Raw genomic sequence first — 17,392 nt, forward strand, 5'->3', positions numbered from 1 at the left:
AATGAAAGTCTGAGTGACTTGATCCTTTAATGGCCAAGCCTCACTTCTTATCTCTGGACAGTGCACCCTCAGTGTGGCTGAGTCTTCTCTTTATTCAGCACTTACTGAACACCTCCTGTGTGCCAGGCCCTGCCCTGGATGCTGTGGAAGCAGCAGTGAACAAAGCAGGCGAGGGCTCTTCTCCCGTGAAGCTTATGTTCTCTTCCTCCCAAAGAGGAGAAGTCCATCCAGGGAAGGGAGGGGAGATGTGTTATTCTTTATTTCCTATTCAGAATTTCCTAAACTGGGAATAAATTCTAAGAGATGCAGTTTCAGTGTTTATTCTTATGGCCCTGCTTGGAGACAACGCCAAGAGGTTGGGTGTTTCCTTCTGTCATTCAGGGATTGACTCACACAGTCACTAAAGGCTCCCAGCAGAGCTGGTTCATCTCAGAATGTCCCTCCTCAGGGAAGCAGTTCTCCATGTGGGTGACTTAGGAGCAGTGCCACTGAGGCAGCAAAGGTGCTCATTTAGATTTTTCTGACAAAGGCCCTGAATCCTTGACTCTCAGCACAGGATGGGCCTTAGGCATCATTCTCCCAACCTCCTATGTACAGATGGGGCCCTGAGGCCAAGAGATGATGGGGACCCAGACCACAGTCACATAGTCAGTGAAAGGATCCATCAAGAACCCAATCTGATTCAAGGCCAATCTCCTTCCTGCAGCAGTATTGGAACTTGTTTAATGGAAGAGCCTAGAGCATAGAAGTTGCAGAATACAAATACAAATACCAGGGTATTGATTTTTTTTTTTTTGGCCAGAGTTCCAATATGTTTCCAATGAGCAGCCATATTTAAAAACAACTGGAATATATGAGGATCTGTGACTTTTATCTAGTCTGTTTCACTTTTTCTATTTCATATTCAGTGTTCCCATTTCATTTAGTTTATGTTTTCCAGTTTCTCCATCTCTTCTTTTTGTTGATGTTCATTTCTCAAACCTTTATCAAGTGTAGTAGAAAAGCTTTTGTATACATATATATAAATTATGTATAACATATATATTTTAGAAAACTTATAAATTTCTACCTAACTAAAAAATTTTGATTCTACTTGTTTGACTTAGTATTAATAGAATGCTAGATATCTAGTTTAAAAATATAGATATGCAATAAGCAACAAAAGTTCACTATATAGAACAGGGAACTATAGTCAATATCTTGTAATAATTTACAATGGAAAATAATTTCAAAAATAACATGTATATATGTATAACTGAATCACACACACAAAATAATTCTACTTTTTGAGATTTAGTAATGTTTATCTTTTTGCCAGTTTTTTTAAATGTCCTATGGACATCTAACAACAACGTATGAGATACAAAATTTTAAATATATTATGTAGGGTATGATTAATATAAACTAATTAAATATAATTAAATTATATTTAAATTATTAATAACATCAAGATATTCCTATTCTTATTTTTTCTGCATTTGATAAAATATTCTCAGATAAATGTTAATATGTCTCACTATGTTTATATATTTTTTTTCTTTTCCATTAACCAAAAAAAAAAGAACTCAGTCTGACTCCAGGCAAGGCTCCTTCCTTCACTGGCATTGGAACTAGTTTTCTGGAAGGGCCTGGCACATAGAAGTTGCAGAATAAAAATTCCTTGGGCTTCCCTCAGAGTTCAGTCAATAAAGAAGCTGCCTGCAATGCAGGAGACCCAGATTCAATTCCTGGGTCGGGAAGATCCCCTGGAGAAGGAAATGGCAACCCACTCCAGTATTCTTGCCTGGAGAAACTATGGACAGAGAAGTCCAGCAGGCTATAGTCCATCGAGTCACAAGAGTCAGACACGACTTACTGAGTAAACCACCACCACCCAAAATCTCCTTGAATTAACCATGGAACAGGCTCCTTTCATTGCTTTCCCAAAGGTCCAGAAGGTCCCTCACATTCAGAACCTGAGCCTGAGGTGACTGGAAAACTCTCCCTACTTTCACCTGCATGATCCCAAATCCCTCATTCCACATCAGCCCCTAGAGCTACCCTGGTTTTCAACAGCTACCTAACACTCAGCATATGGAGACAGCATCATTCATCTCCCAATCTCCTGTTGATGGAGACTAAGTTGTTCCCAACCTTGGGCTACTGAAACAGTGCTAAGGTGGATAAGCTTTCCAAGTGTCACTCTGCTCAGAGGGAAAATACCCACTGGAAGTGGCATTGCTAGTTCAGACAGTATGTGGATTTTAATTTGTGTGATGATATTGCCTGATTTCCCTCCTAGTCTTGGGAGCAAATAATGTCCCCAAACGTCTAGACGTCAGCAGGGAAGGTATTTTTACCTGATTTCTCAGATATTACTAAACTTCCCAGATGGTGGGTCCCCTGCTCAGTCTCAATACAGCTAGTAAGTGGCTCCACCATCTCTCAGATCTGCTGGCTCCCAGGGCTGTCTTCCCCAGGCCGCCTGCCCAGATGATTCCCTGGTTGAGAAAGGAGGGAGGGGAGGGGAGGAACAGCCTGTCAGATGGTGAATCTTCCTTAGGCATTTACTCATTATAAACAGTGTTCAGAAGGAAAGGTTGTCTGTTTACCACTTTTACAGATGAGGACTCTCAGGCTCAGAGAGGGGATCTGATTTGTGAATAGCTAGAGGAGCTGGATGGCATCACTGACTCAATGGACATGAGTCTGAGTGAACTCCAGGAATTGGTGATGGACAGGGAGGCCTGGCGTGCTGCGATTCATGGGGTCGCAGAGTCAGACATGACTGAGTGCCTAAACTGAACTGAACTGATGGAGAGAATAACCCAGATTATCATTGTGGACCAATATACCCTTATAAAAAGGAGGCAGGAAAGCCAAAGTGAGAGAAGCACAAGTGACAATGGAAGCAAGACTGAGTCATAAGAAGATGGAAACCATGAGAAAAGGAGTGCAGACAGTCTCAAGAATTTGGAGAGGCAATGATCACCGCCTCCAGGAGAAATATTTCCCAGCTGACTCCTTGATTTTAGTCCAATAATATAATTTTTGGTACGCTGACATCCAGCATTATAATGAGACTGTCATTTTAAACCACTAAATGTTTGATAATTTCTCTCAGAGCCTTAGGTAACTAATATAACATGACCATGTCATTGGAAAAAAATTCCAAGCACTTGGATCAATGTTTTACTTTCTTCTTAAACTTCATGTTCACTGTGTGTTGGGAGCTCTGCATATCACTGTCACTCAAGTATCCAGGTCGTTGGAGCTAAGTCCGACATGAGAATGTGTATTTCTGGGGAAGGGGGACATTGGTTCATAAAGGTTTTTACAGTTAAATGAAAACCATGCCAAATACATTCATCACTTCTCCTTAAAACTCAGTGATCTAAGAGGTCATGTGGTCTCACCTAATGCAAAGGATAGAAATGCATCACTCCCTGAGGACACACAGTGAACAGCCAGAAGTATTTGGTGGAGCACGACACTTCCAGAGAGGGCTTAATGCCCAAATCCAGTCTCTGCCACATCACTGACCTCTCTGTGCCTCGGTTCCTCCCTTGTATAAGGATCTCATGTAACAGGCTCATTGTGCAGGTTACATGCAATGTACATGCAACATACATGCAAAAGGCTGAGTTCAAGGCTGGATCATGGAATACAAAGTCAATGAAGGCTGCCACATCACTAACCTCTGTGACTCAGTTCCTCTCTTGTATTAGTGCATTACATTACAGGCTCATTGTGCAAGCTACATGCAATGCACATGCAGTGTGCTGAGTTTAAGGCCCATTCATGGCGCATTCAGACAATGAAAGCTCTTCTTGATCGTTGAAAAACATGTAAGAAAACGTACAGGATCATATGCGGATGAATAAATAACTGCTTTGTGTCTTCCTCCAGGATCGGCAGGTGACGGGGAGCTGCAGGTGATTCAGCCTGAGAGGTCAGTGTCTGTTGCAGCAGGAGAGACGGCCACTCTGCACTGCACCGTGACTTCCCTGAGCCCCGTGGGGCCCATCAAGTGGTTCAGGGGAACTGGGCCAGGTCGGGAGTTCATCTACAGTCAAAAAGAAGCTCCTTTCCCCAGAGTAACAAGTGTTGCAGATGTCACAAAGAGAAACAACATGGACTATTCCATCCGCATCAGTAACATCACCCGAGCAGACTCTGGTGTCTACTTCTGTGTGAAGTTCCAGAAAGGAGAACGTGGTGATGTGGAGTTTAAGTCTGGACCAGGCACTCATCTCACTGTGAGTGGTGAGTACAGCCTTTGTCCCCTGTATTCCGATAACATGTCGACAAGAATGCCTTCCACCCTTTGAATCAATCATGATCTGGGTCATGATCAGATTTCATTCCCTTCTATAGATCAGGGGAGTTGAGGCCTATTTGTTCAAGGCCCCATGGCTGGTAAAAGTGAGAAAATTCTGAGTCCCCAGTCTGCCTGGCTCCACAACCCTTGTCTTTTTCACTCCATTCAGCCCTTTGGTTCCAGGGATAAAAGAGATGAATGTCTGAGTGACTTGCCCCGACAACTGTCCAGACTCATTCCTGCCTCCATAGAATGCTCACCTCAATGTGGCTGAGTCTTCTCTTTATTTACACATACTGAACACCTACTGTGAGCCAGGGTCTGGTCCAGATGCTGTGGAAGCAGAAGTGAACAAAGCAGAAAAGGGCTCTTATTCCATGAAGCTTATGTTCTCTTTCCTCTGAAAGAAGAGAGATTCATCTAGGGCAAGGAGTGAAAATTTTTTTCCTCTTCAGAAGCATCACACTGAGAAGAAATTCCTATAGCACAGGCTCAGTGGTTACTCTGATGGCCCTGCTTGGAGGAGGTGCCTAGAGGTTGGGTGTTTCCTGGGAATCTGTTAAGAAGACCCTCCTGTGATTCAGGGATTGACTCACACAGTCACTGAAGGCTCCCAGCAGAGCTGGGTCATCTCAGAATGTCCCTCCCCAGGGAAGAGGTTCATGTGGGTGACTTAGGAGCAGCCCCACTGAGGTAGCAACGGTGATCATTTAGAGTGTTCTGACCAAAACTTGGATCCTGGGCTGTCAGCAGAGGAAGGACCTTTAGACACCATCCTCCCAACCTCCCATGTACACATGGGGGCCTGAGGGCAAGAGGTATAGGGGCCCTGACCACAGTCACATGGTCAGTGAGGGGATCCTTCCAGAACCCAATCTATTTCAAAGCGAGTCTTCTTCCTGCACTGGCACTGGAACTCAATTCATGGAAGAACCTGGCACATAGGATTTGAAGAATAAAAATTCCTTGAATTAATCATGGAATAAGCTCTTTTCATGGTTTTCCCAAAGTTTCTGAAGGCCCCCCACATTCAGACCCTGAGCCTGATGTGACTGGAAACCACTCCTTACTTTCAGCCACATGATTCCAAATCCCTCATTCCATATGAGCACCTAGAGCTGCCCTGTTTTCCAACAGCTACCTAACTCTCAGCATATGGAGACAGCATCATTCATCTTACAGTTTCCTGTTGATGGACACTAAGTTGTTCCTAACCTTGGGCTACTGAAACAGTGCTGAGGTCAATAATCTTTCGTCTGTCACTCTCCTCAAAGGGGAGGTAACCACTGGAAGTGGCTTTGCTAGGTTGCAGCTGTCGACTGAAAAAAAATGTACAATGTGAGAGTTGTGGGTTTAGTTTTATTTGGAGCAAAAAGAGGACTATAGCCTGGGAGACAGCATTTCAGGTAGCTCTGAGAGATTGCTCCAAAGAAGTTGGGGGGTGGGGGCAATATATATGTGCTTTTGGTGAAGGGAGTACATGCAATCAAGCACACGCTTTTTGCAGAAGGTTTATGCTAGTCACAAGGAACAGATGTCACCATGAAAGATTTTGATGCTTTTCTAGATATGAGGAGATGCAAGAACTGGGCTCATAAAATCATCTCCAGAAAATATCTAAGGATCTGAAGGCCTGTTCTGCCAGATTTTTCCAGATCACAGAGTGCCTCCTTTCTGATCTTCTTTCAGGAGGTGTTGAAGGTCAGCAGCTACAGTGGCTCATAGTTTAACCCTTGTAAAGATAGAAAGCAAGTGTCAATTTGTAGGTGACTAAGGATACGTGTATGATAATTTGAGTGGATATTGCTAAATTTCCCTCTTAGTCATGGTAGCCACTGAGCCTCCTCAACCTTCAGACATCAGCAGGGAAGGTGGTTTTTTCCTGATCTGCAGCTATTACTTAACTTCCTAGATGGTGGGTCCCTTGCTCAACCTTGGTCACAAGTAGTAAGTGGTTCCACCGCCACTCAGATCTGCGGCTTCCCGGAAGGTGGATCATCCTCTTCTCCAGGTTGCCTGCCCAGATGATTCCCTGGATGAGAAAGGAGGGAGGCGAGGGGGCCAGAGAGCATCAGCTTCTCAGATACTGAACCTTTCTCATGACATTTACTCCTTATAACCAGTGTTCAGAAAGAAGAGTGTCGGATGAGGACACTGATGCTCAGAGAGGGGACTTGTTTAGTGAGCATGTAAGGGAGCCAAGATTGAACCCCAGGCACTTTGACTCACAGCCCTGCTCTCTGCACAGTGGGGGGGAAATCTCCAACTCTGTCCTCTGAAATCCTTGTATTGTTCTGTTCTTCAGCAGTGGCACTAAAGAGAAGTCCACTGTGGAAGGTAAGTTTAGCTTTACAACCTGGACCAGACAGATACTGCAGTGTCTCTTGATGGGATGGGTGGAACCTCTTCTAAATGGCAGCACTCAGCACACTTAGCAGCATCAGGAGATTTCCTCCTTTGTTGTGATGTTGCCCCTTCACTAGGCTCCTATGGAGCAGGTCTGGAAAGGTTGGTGTGGACAGAGCCCAGAGGGGCCACTGCAACCCCAGCAGCACTGGGCACGCCCATTCCTGGCTCTGCAGACTGAGGATGAGGAGGGGGAGGTGTTCCCTAGAGGGTGGTGGGTCCCCACGTGAGCAAGAGTCCCTGTTCTAGACTCAGGTGTCAGGGGCTTGCGTCTGCCCTTGTGGCTTCGGAGTCTCTATGCCTGGGCCCTCAGAGGCCACGCCCCCCTGTAGTCACTTGAAGTCAAGAATCTGAGAGAAAAGGGGAAAGTGGTGGTTGTTGTGGGGGGTTCTGAGGGTGGGTGCTTGTTCTGCTGATGGAAATGAAAGCTTGGAGCTGACAGGAAATATTGGGACATAGTGGAGGGAAGGGTGAAGACGTAGTCCCTTCATTTCTTTCAGCCTCAGTTTTCTCTTCTGTAAAATAGTGATCATCACTGTCTCCTTTCAGGAGAGTTGGAAGTATTTGAGGTGCTCTGTCTAAATCACCAGCACGGAGTAGAGACACCCAGACTGGGGTATTATTTCAAGGCTGTGACCCAATTCCCCGTGTCCCCATTCCTCACCTGTAATGTTTGCAGAATGTACTGAGGGCACATGGCCTGGTGACAGGGCGGCCCCTCAGGGAGCAATGGGGCTGACCTTCCAGGCCGTGTGGTCCTCACAGAGCCTCTAGTCCTCAGTTTCCCCATCTGTGAAATGGTGGTAATCACACTACCTTTCAGGAGTCTGTGATGACTGGAGAGGGCTAAGAAGCCCTGGATGGAGTGGGTTAGGGTGTCCCTGAGCTCAGTGCACAGCAGTTGAGAGCCTGAGCCGCGCCCCTGCCTGGGCTCCTATTCCAACTCTGGGACCTCTGACGAGTCCCTCCCAAGTTGGCGCTCAGTGTCCTCTTCCTTCAGTGATGGCCCCGCCCTCACAGAACAGCTGCAGGGACTGAGTAAGGGACGCATGTCAAGAGCTTAGAGCAGAGCCGGGCATGTGATACATGTTCCATTAATGTGGGCTCTGATGTGCCAAAGACAGAGGACCTCCATAAACCATAAACAAAATGAAAAGACAATCTACAGAAAGGGAGAAAATATTTTTAAATGATGCAGCTGACAAGGGCTTTATTTCCAAAATATACAACAGCTCATACAACTCAAAAATAACAAAAAGCAAACAACCCAGTTGAAAAATGGGCAGAAGACCTAAGTAGACATTTTTCCAAAGAAGAAATACAAATGACTGAGGCACATGAAAAGATGCTCAACATTACTAATTATTAGAGAAATGCAAATTAAAACTACAGTGAGGCACCACTTCACACTGGTCAGAATGGCCATCATTAAAATTTGTACGACTCATATCGATGTATAGCAAAACCATCACAATATTGTAAAGCAATTATCCTCCATTTAAAATAAATATGTATTTTTTAAGTTGTACAAATAACAAATGCTAGCGAGGATTAGAGAAAAGGGGAGCCCGCCTATACTACTGGTGTGAATGTAAACTGATGTGACCACTATGGAAAATATTACGGAAGTTCCTCATAAAACTAAAATTATCATATGAACCAGAAATCCAACCCCAGGGCATATATCTTTTTCTCCAAAAAGACACATACATCCTTATGTTCATAGCAGTACTATTCACAATGGCTAAGACAAGGAAACAAAGTACATGTCCATCAATAGATGAATGAATGAAAAGATGTGGAACATATATACAATGGAATAGTGCTGCTGCTGCTGCTGCTTAAGTCGCTTCAGTTGTGTCCGACTCTGTGCAACCCCATAGACGGCAGCCCACCAGGCTCCTCCATCCCTGGGACTCTCCAGGCAAGAATACTGGAGTGGATTGCCATTTCTTTATCCACACAATGGGATAGTACTCAGCTGTAAAAAATGAAGAATAATGCCATTTGCTACAGCATAGATAAACTAGTGATTATCATACTAAGTGAAGTAAGTCAGAACAAGAAAGACCATATGATATCACTTCTTTGTGGAATCCAAAAAATGACTCAGGGAATTGCCTGATTGTCCAATGGTTAGGATTTCATAATTCCATTGCAGGGGCCTGGGATTGATTCCTGGTAGGGGACCAAAGTGGGGAAGGCAATGGCACCCACTCCGGCACTCATGCCTGGAAAATCCCATGGACGGAGGAGCCTGGTGGGCTGCAGTCCATGGGGTCGCTAAGAATCGGACACGACTGAGCGACTTCACTTTCACTTTTTCACTTTCCTGCATTGGAGAAGGAAATGGCAACCCACTCCAGTGTTCTTGCCTGGAGAATCCCAGGGGCAGGAGAGCCTGGTGGGCTGACGTCTATGGGGTCACACAGAGTCGGACACGACTGAAGCGACTTAGCAGCAGCAGGGGACCAAAGAACCTCAAGGTACACGATGTGGCCTAAAAAAAGAAAAAGAGAGACACACACAAGTGTACCTACCTATGAAACAGAAACAGACTCAAGGACATAGAGAACAGAGTTGCAGTTGTCAAGGTAAATGGGGTAGGGGTTAGGTAAGCTATTCGATGGACGTGAGTCTGAGTGAACTCCGGGAGTTGGTGATGGACAGGGAGGCCTGGCGTGCTGTGATTCATGGGGTCGAAAAGAGCCGGACACGACTGAGCGACTGAACTGACCTGAACTGAAGCTATTATATATAGAAAGGATAAAGAACAAGGTCCTACTGTACAGCACACACAACTATATTCAGTATCCTGGGATAAACAATAACAGAAAAGAATATATTTCAAATGTATATGTATAACTGAGTCACATTTTGTGCTGCAAAATTAATACAGCATTGTAAACCAATACACTTCGATTAAAGCAAGTTATAGATTAAGTAAACAAAATGTAGCCCCCCAAAGAGATCCATGTCCTAACACTCACTAGTGAATGTTTTACTTTACATGGAAAAAAACATTTGCAAAAGTGATTAAGGCTCTTGCTATGGGAGAATATGCTTGCTTATACATGGGAGCCCAATATAATCTTATAAGAAGAGGCAGGAAATCCAAAGTTAGCATACAGGTGACAATGGAAGCACAACTGGAGTCATAAGAAGATAGAAACCTTGAGAAGAATGTAGACAGTGTCAAAAATTTGCAGAGGCGATGATAAGAGCGTCTGGAGAAATGTAGCCCAGTTGACTCCTTGATTTTAGTCCAGTAATACTGCTTTTCGTCCTTTCACATCCAGAATTATAAGACAATAAAACTATCATTAAGTCACTAAATTTTTGTTAATTTATTGCAGCTTCCTTAGGTAACTAATATAACATATGTCATTGTGTGCCTTTGGAAAAAATCCCAGGGAGTTGAAACAATGTTTTACTTTCTTCATAAACTAAATGTTCATTGTGAATATCTGAATATCACTGTCACTCAAGTATACAGGTTGTTGGAGCAAATTGCTTCATGAGTATGTGGATCCCTGGGGAGGAGTGAAGTTGGTCTATAAAGGTATTTGCAGCTTAATGAATAACATACAAAATACATGCATCACTTCTCCTCATAACTCAGTGATCTAAGAGGTCATGTTCAGTTCAGTTCAGTTGCTCAGTCGTGTCCGACTCTTTGACTCAGTTCCTTTCTTGTATTATTGTCTTACATTACAGGCTCATTGTGCAAGCTACATGCAATGCACATGCAGTGTGCTGAGTTTAAGGCCCATTCACGGTGCATTCAGGCAATGAAAGCTGATCTTGATCGTTGATAAACATGTAAGAAAGTGTACAGGATCACATGAGGATGAATAAATAACTGCTTTGTGTTTTCCTCCAGGAGCGGCAGGTAAGGGGGAGCTGCAGGTGATTCAGCCTGAGAGGTCAGTGTCAGTTGCAGCAGGAGAGACGGCCACTCTGCACTGCACCGTGACCTCCCTGAGCCCTGTGGGGCCCATCAGGTGGTTCAGGGGAACTGGGCCAGGTCAGGAGTTAATCTACAGTCAAAAAGGAGATGTCTCCCCCAGAGTAACAAATGTTGTAGATACCACAAAGAGAAACAACATGGACTTTTCCATCCGCATCAGTAACATCACCCCAGCAGACACTGGTGTCTACTACTGTGTGAAGTTCCGGAGAGGAGAACGTGGTGACGTGGAGTTTAAGTCTGGACCAGGCACTCATCTCACTGTGAGTGGTAAGTATGGCCTGGGGGTCCTTCATCCCCTGGTCTCTGACATGTCAACAAGAATGCCCTTCACTCTTTGAGCAAAAAAAGCAATCTGGTACAACAGTGATCTGGACATGATCTGATTTTCCTCCCTTCTACAAATCAGAGTATTTGAGGCCATGACGGTTGTGCTATTTGCTCCAGGCCCCACAGCTGGTAAATGTGGGAAAAGTCTGGATCCCCCATCTACCTGGTTCCACAGCCCTTGTCTTTTCCATCACATTCAGTCCTTTGATTCCAGGGATAAAGGGAATGAAAGTCTGAGTGACTTGCTCCTTGACAGGCCAGGCCTCACTTCTTATCTCTGGAGAGTGCACCCTCAGTGTGGCTGAGTCTTCTCTTTATTCAGCACTTATTGAGCACCTCCTGTGTGCCAGGCCCTGCCCTGGATGCTGTGGAAGCAGCAGTGAAAAAAGCAGGTGAGGGCTCTTCTCCCGTGAAGCTTATGTTCTCTTCCTCCCAAAGAGGAGAAGTCCATCCAGAGCAGGGAGGGGAGATGTGTTATTCTTTATTTCCTATTCAGAATTTCCTAAACTGGGAATAAATTCTAAGAGATGCAGTTTCAGTGTTTATTCTTATGGCCCTGCTTGGAGACAATGCCGAGAGGTTGGGTGTTTCCTTCTGTCATTCAGGGATTGACTCACACAGTCCCTAAAGGCTCCCAGCAGAGCTGGTTCATCTCAGAATGTCCCTCCTCAGGGAAGCAGTTCTCCATGTGGGTGACTTAGGAGCAGTGCCACTGAGGCAGCAAAGGTGCTCATTTAGATTTTTCTGACAAAGGCCCTGAATCCTTGACTCTCAGCACAGGATGGGCCTTAGGCATCATTCTCCCAACCTCCTATGTACAGATGGGGCCCTGAGGCCAAGAGATGATGGGGACCCAGACCACAGTCACATAGTCAGTGAAAGGATCCATCAAGAACCCAATCTGATTCAAGGCCAATCTCCTTCCTGCAGCAGTATTGGAACTTGTTTAATGGAAGAGCCTAGAGCATAGAAGTTGCAGAATACAAATACAAATACCAGGGTATTGATTTTTTTTTTTTTTGGCCAGAGTTCCAATATGTTTCCAATGAGCAGCCATATTTAAAAACAACTGGAATATATGAGGATCTGTGACTTTTATCTAGTCTGTTTCACTTTTTCTATTTCATATTCAGTGTTCCCATTTCATTTAGTTTATGTTTTCCAGTTTCTCCATCTCTTCTTTTTGTTGATGTTCATTTCTCAAACCTTTATCTAGTATAGTAGAAAAGCTTTTGTATACATATATATAAATTATGTATAACATATATATATTAGAAAACTTATGAATTTTTACCTAACTAAAAAATTTATGATATTTTGATTCTACTTGTTTGACTTAGTATTAATAGAATGCTAGATATCTAGTTTAAAAATATAGATATGCAATAAGAAGTTCACTAAATAGACAGGGAACTATAGTCAGTATCTTGTAATAGTTTATAATGGAAAATAATTTCAAAAATAGTGTATGTATATATGTATAACTGAATCGCACACACAAAATAATTATACTTTTTGAGATTTAGTAATGTTTATCTTTTTGCCAGTTTTTTTAAATGTCCTGTGGACATCTAACAACAATGAATGAGATACAACATTTTAAATATATTGTGTCAGATCAGATCAGAACAGTCGCTCAGTAGTGTCTGACTCTTTGTGACCCCATGAATCACAGCACGCCAGGCCTCCCTGTCCATCACCCACTCCCGGAGTTCACTCAGACTCACGTCCATTGAGTCAGTGATGCCATCCAGCCATCTCATCCTCTGTCGTCCCCTTCTCCTCCTGCCCCCAATCCCTCCAAGCATCAGAGTCTTTTCCAAAGAGTCAACTCTTCACATGAGGTGGCCAAAGTACTGGAGTTTCAGCTTTAGCATCATTCCTTCCAAAGAAATCCCAGGGCTGATCTCCTTCAGAATGGACTGGTTGGATCTCCTTGCAGTCCAAGGGACTCTCAAGAGTCTTCTCCAACACCACAGTTCAAAAGCATCAATTCTTTGGCACTCAGCCTTCTTCACAGTCCAACTCTCACATCCACACATGACCACAGGAAAAACCATAGCCTTGACTAGATGGACCTTTGTTGGCAAAGTAATGTCTCTGCTTTTCAATATGCTATCTAGGTTGGTCATAACTTTCCTTCCAAGGAGTAAGCGTCTTTTAATTTCATGGCTGCAGTCACCATCTGCAGTGATTTTGGAGCCCAGAAAAATAAAGTCTGACACTGTTTCCACTGTTTCCCCATCTATTTCCCATGAAGTGATGGGACCGGATGCCATGATCTTCGTTTTCTGAATGTTGAGCTTTAAGCCAACTTTTTCACTCTCCACTTTCACTTTCATCAAGAGGCTTTTGAGTTCCTCTTCACTTAAGGGTGGTGTCATCTGCATATCTGCGGTTATTGATATTTCTCCCGGCAATCTTGATTCCAGCTTGTGTTTCTTCCAGTCCAGCATTTCTCATGATGTACTCTGCGTATAAGTTAAATAAACAGGGTGACAATATACAGCCTTGACGTACTACTTTTCCTATTTGGAACAAGTCTGTTGTTCCCATGTCCAGTTCAAACTGTTGCTTCCTGACCTGCATACAAATTTCTCAAGAGGCAGGTCAGGTGGTCTGGTATTCCCATCTCTTGAAGAATTTTCCGCAGTTTATTGTGATCCACACAGTCAAAGGCTTTGGCATAGTCAATAAAGCAGAAATAGATGTTTTTCTGGAACTCTCTTGCTTTTTCGATGATCCAGCGGATGTTGGCAATTTGATCTCTGGTTCCTCTGCCTTTTCAAAAACCAGCTTGAACATCTGGAAGTTCACAGTTCACATATTGCTGAAGCCTGGCTTGGAGAATTTTGAGCATTACTTTACAAGCGTGTGAGATGAGTGCAATTGTGCGGTAGTTTGAGCATTCTTTGGCATTGCCTTTCGTTGCAATTGGAATGAAAACTGACCTTTTCCAGTCCTTTGGCCACTCCTGAGTTTTCCAAATTTGCTGGCATATTGAATGCAGCACTTTCACAGCACCATCTTTCAGGATTTGGAATAGCTCAACTGAAATTCTATCACCTCCACTAGCTTTGTTCGTAGTGATGCTTTCTAAGGCCCACTTGATATATATTGTGTAGGATATGATTAATATAAACTAATTAAATATAATTAAATTATATTTAAATTATTAATAACATCAAGATATTCCTATTCTTATTTTTTCTGCATTTGATAAAATGTTCTCAGATAAATGTTAATATGTCTCACTATGTTTATATATTTTTTTCTTTTACATTAAAAAAAAAAAAGAACTCCATCTGACTCCAGGCAAGGCTCCTTCCTTCACTGGCATTGGAACTAGTTTTCTGGAAGGGCCTGGCACATAGAAGTTGCAGAATAAAAACTCCTTGGGCTTCCCTCAGAGCTCAGTCAATAAAGAAGCTGCCTGCAATGCAGGAGACCCAGGTTCAATTCCTGGGTCAGGAAGATCCCCTGGAGAAGGAAATGGCAACCCACTGCAGTATTCTTGCCTGGAGAAACTATGGACAGAGAAGTCCAGCAGGCTATAGTCCATTGAGTCGCAAGAGTTGGACACGACTTAGTGAGTAAACCACCACCACCCAAAATCTCCTTGAATTAACCATGGAACAGGCTCCTTTCATTGCTTTCCCGAAGGTTCAGAAGGCCCCTCACATTCAGACCCTGAGCCTGAGGTGACTGGAAAACTCTCCCTACTTTCACCTGCATGATCCCAAATCCCTCATTCCACATCAGCCCCTAGAGCTGCCCTGGTTTTCAACAGCTACCTAACACTCAGCATATGGAGACAGCATCATTCATCTCCCAATCTCCTGTTGATGGAGACTAAGTTGTTCCCAACCTTGGGCTACTGAAACAGTGCTAAGGTGGATAAGCTTTCCAAGTGTCACTCTGCTCAGAGGGAAAATACCCACTGGAAGTGGCATTGCTAGTTCAGACAGTATGTGGATTTTAATTTGTGTGATGATATTGCCTGATTTTCCTCCTAGTCTTGGTAGCAAATAATCTCCCCAAACGTCTAGACGTCAGCAAGGAAGGTGTTTTTTCCTGATTTCTCAGATATTATTAAACTTCCCAGATGGTGCGTCCCCTGGTCAGTCTCAATACAGCTAGTAAGGGGCTCCACCACCTCTCAGATCTGCTGGCTCCCAGGGCTGTTCATCCTCTTCCTCAGGCCGCCTGCGAGATGATCCCCTGGATGAGAAAGGAGGGAGGGGAGGGGAGCTGCCGCCTGTCAGATGGTGAATCCTCCTTAGGCATTTACTCATTATAAACAGTGTTCAGAAGGAAAGGTTGTCTTTTTACCACTTTTACAGATGAGGACTCTCAGGCTCAGAGAGGGGATCTGATTTGTGAACAGGTAGAGGAGCCAAGATCGAATCCCAGGCACTCACAGTCACACAGCCCTGTTCTCTACACACCCCACTGTGCTTATCAAAGTGTTGAGCAGACTCCAGCCCTGTCCTCTAAAATCTTATTTCATTCTTTTCTTTAGAGATAAACATTTTAAAAGGCCCTGTAAGAGAGGTAAGTCCAGTTTTACAACCCAGATGAGACAGATCATTCAGTGTCACATGATGTGCTGAAAAGTTCCACAATGACGCAGAAATAAGTTTGGGGAATTAGCTATTTTCAACACTCTTAAAAGCATCAGGAGATTTTCTCCCCATTGTTGTGATGTTGCCCCTTCACCAGGCCCCTGAGGAGCAGGTCCGGGAAGGGTGGTGTGGACAGAGCCCAGAGGGGCCGCTGCGACCCCAGCAGCACCAGGTGTGCCCACTCCTGGTTCTGTGGACTGAGGATGAGGAGGGGGAGGTGTCCCCTAGAGGGTGGTGGGGCCCCGTGTGAGCGAGAGTTCCTGTTCTAGACTCAGGCGTCGGGAGCCCACGTCTTCCCTTGTTGTTCCAATGTCCCCAGGGCCGGGCCCTCAGAGGCTACTCCTCCCTGTAGTTGTTGGAGTCAAGAATCTGAGGCAAAAGAGGGGTTGGTGGTCAGTGTGGAGGCTCCTGAAGGTGGGCACTTGCTCTGCTGATGGACCTGAAAGCTTAGACTTGACAGGAAACACCAGGACACAGTCAGAGGGTGAGAGGAGACAGTCCCTTCATTTCTCTCAGCCTCAGTTTCCTCATCTGCATGATGGTGGTCATCATGTCTTTCAGGAAGGATTTGAGGAGCTCTGTCCAAATTACCAGCACAGTTCCCTGTACTGGGCACCCCCCTTCCTCACCTGTAGAAAGAGGATGATCACACAACCTTTGCAGGGTGTCCTGAGGGCAGAATGACCTGGTGAAAGGAGAGCCCCTCAGGGAGTGATGGTGCTGGCCTCCCAGGCTGTGGGGTCCTGGGCATGTCTCAGTTCCCTCTTGTCCTCAGTTTCCCCATCTACGAAATGAGGGTGATCACACAACTTTCAGGGGTCTGTGATTGACTGGAGAGGGCCTAGGAAGCTCTGGATTGGGGCCGGGGTGGCAGTTAGGGTGTTTCTGAGCTTAGTGCAGTTTCTGAGAGCCTGGGCCAAACACCTGCCTGGGAATTCGTCCCAACTCTGCCTCATCCCAGCGCTGGGACCTCTGCCGAATCTCTCCCCACTCTGGGCCTAAGTGTCCTCATCCCTCAGTGACAGCCCCGTCCTCACAGAGCAGCTGAAAGGATGAATGAGGGACACATGTCAAGAGCTTAGAGCAGACCCTGGCATGTGATACATGTTCCACTAACATGAGCCCTGATGTGTTGGAGCCAGAAGACCTCAGACAGGGTCACTTTCCCTCCAGGACTGAGTACAACTGAGTTACTGTGGAGCTGGGTGCCTTTCAACCTCAGCTGCTCATTGGAATCACCTGGAAGATGGTGGCAAGATCCCAGGACCCTGGCTGTACCCTATAAATTCTGATTTAAGTGCACAGACATGGCCTGGACAGCTGAGTGTCTTAACTCCTGTGGAGGATGCTGGTGCCCAGCTAGGGCAGAGGAGCCTGAGCTGTGTGTTCTCGAGGTCACCGAGAGGGAAGGCTGTGGTTTTTCCCTGATAGAGGTCAGTCCCCTGTTGTGCCTGGGTTATAAGAACAGCTCTCCCAGATGTGAGTGCTTCAGAATAAACTGTGATGGTGACAGATCTTAGAAGGCCCAAGAAACTCAGCCTGAGTGGAGTGGCAAGGACACCCACACCCCAACAGAGCTCACCTGGGTTGAGAGGGCCTTCCTACTCACTCAGACCATCCTGTTCAGACCAGAGCTTCATCACTGGGGAAACCGTCCCATCTTTAAACACCTGTGTGTCTAAACAGGCATTGGAATCCCTGCAAACACTCCCTTCTCAGCCTGGAGCCCTCTGGCCTCAACAACCACAGTGACACTGATGA

General features: G+C 45.0%; 1 protein-coding gene across 3 annotated transcripts in view; it reads left to right on the forward strand.

Moving 5' to 3' along the window:
• The window catches only part of LOC133259376 (signal-regulatory protein beta-1-like), a 54,990-nt gene that overhangs the window by 27,266 nt on the left and 10,332 nt on the right, over window positions 1–17,392 (forward strand). For 2 of the 3 annotated variants that reach the window (XR_009740379.1, XM_061436781.1), the window contains exons 4-5: window positions 3,889–4,245; window positions 10,590–10,946. Coding sequence is in view for 2 of the 3 variants with exons in the window: in XM_061436781.1 (XP_061292765.1) it covers window positions 3,889–4,245; window positions 10,590–10,946 (714 nt within the window). In the remaining variant the exon portion in view is untranslated. The remainder of the gene's footprint in view (window positions 1–3,888; window positions 4,246–10,589; window positions 10,947–17,392) is intronic. The other variant, XM_061436782.1, reaches the window with a different exon arrangement.

This window comes from Bos javanicus, chromosome 13 (assembly GCF_032452875.1).
Source record: "Bos javanicus breed banteng chromosome 13, ARS-OSU_banteng_1.0, whole genome shotgun sequence".
NCBI classification, from domain to species: Eukaryota; Metazoa; Chordata; class Mammalia; order Artiodactyla; family Bovidae; genus Bos; species Bos javanicus.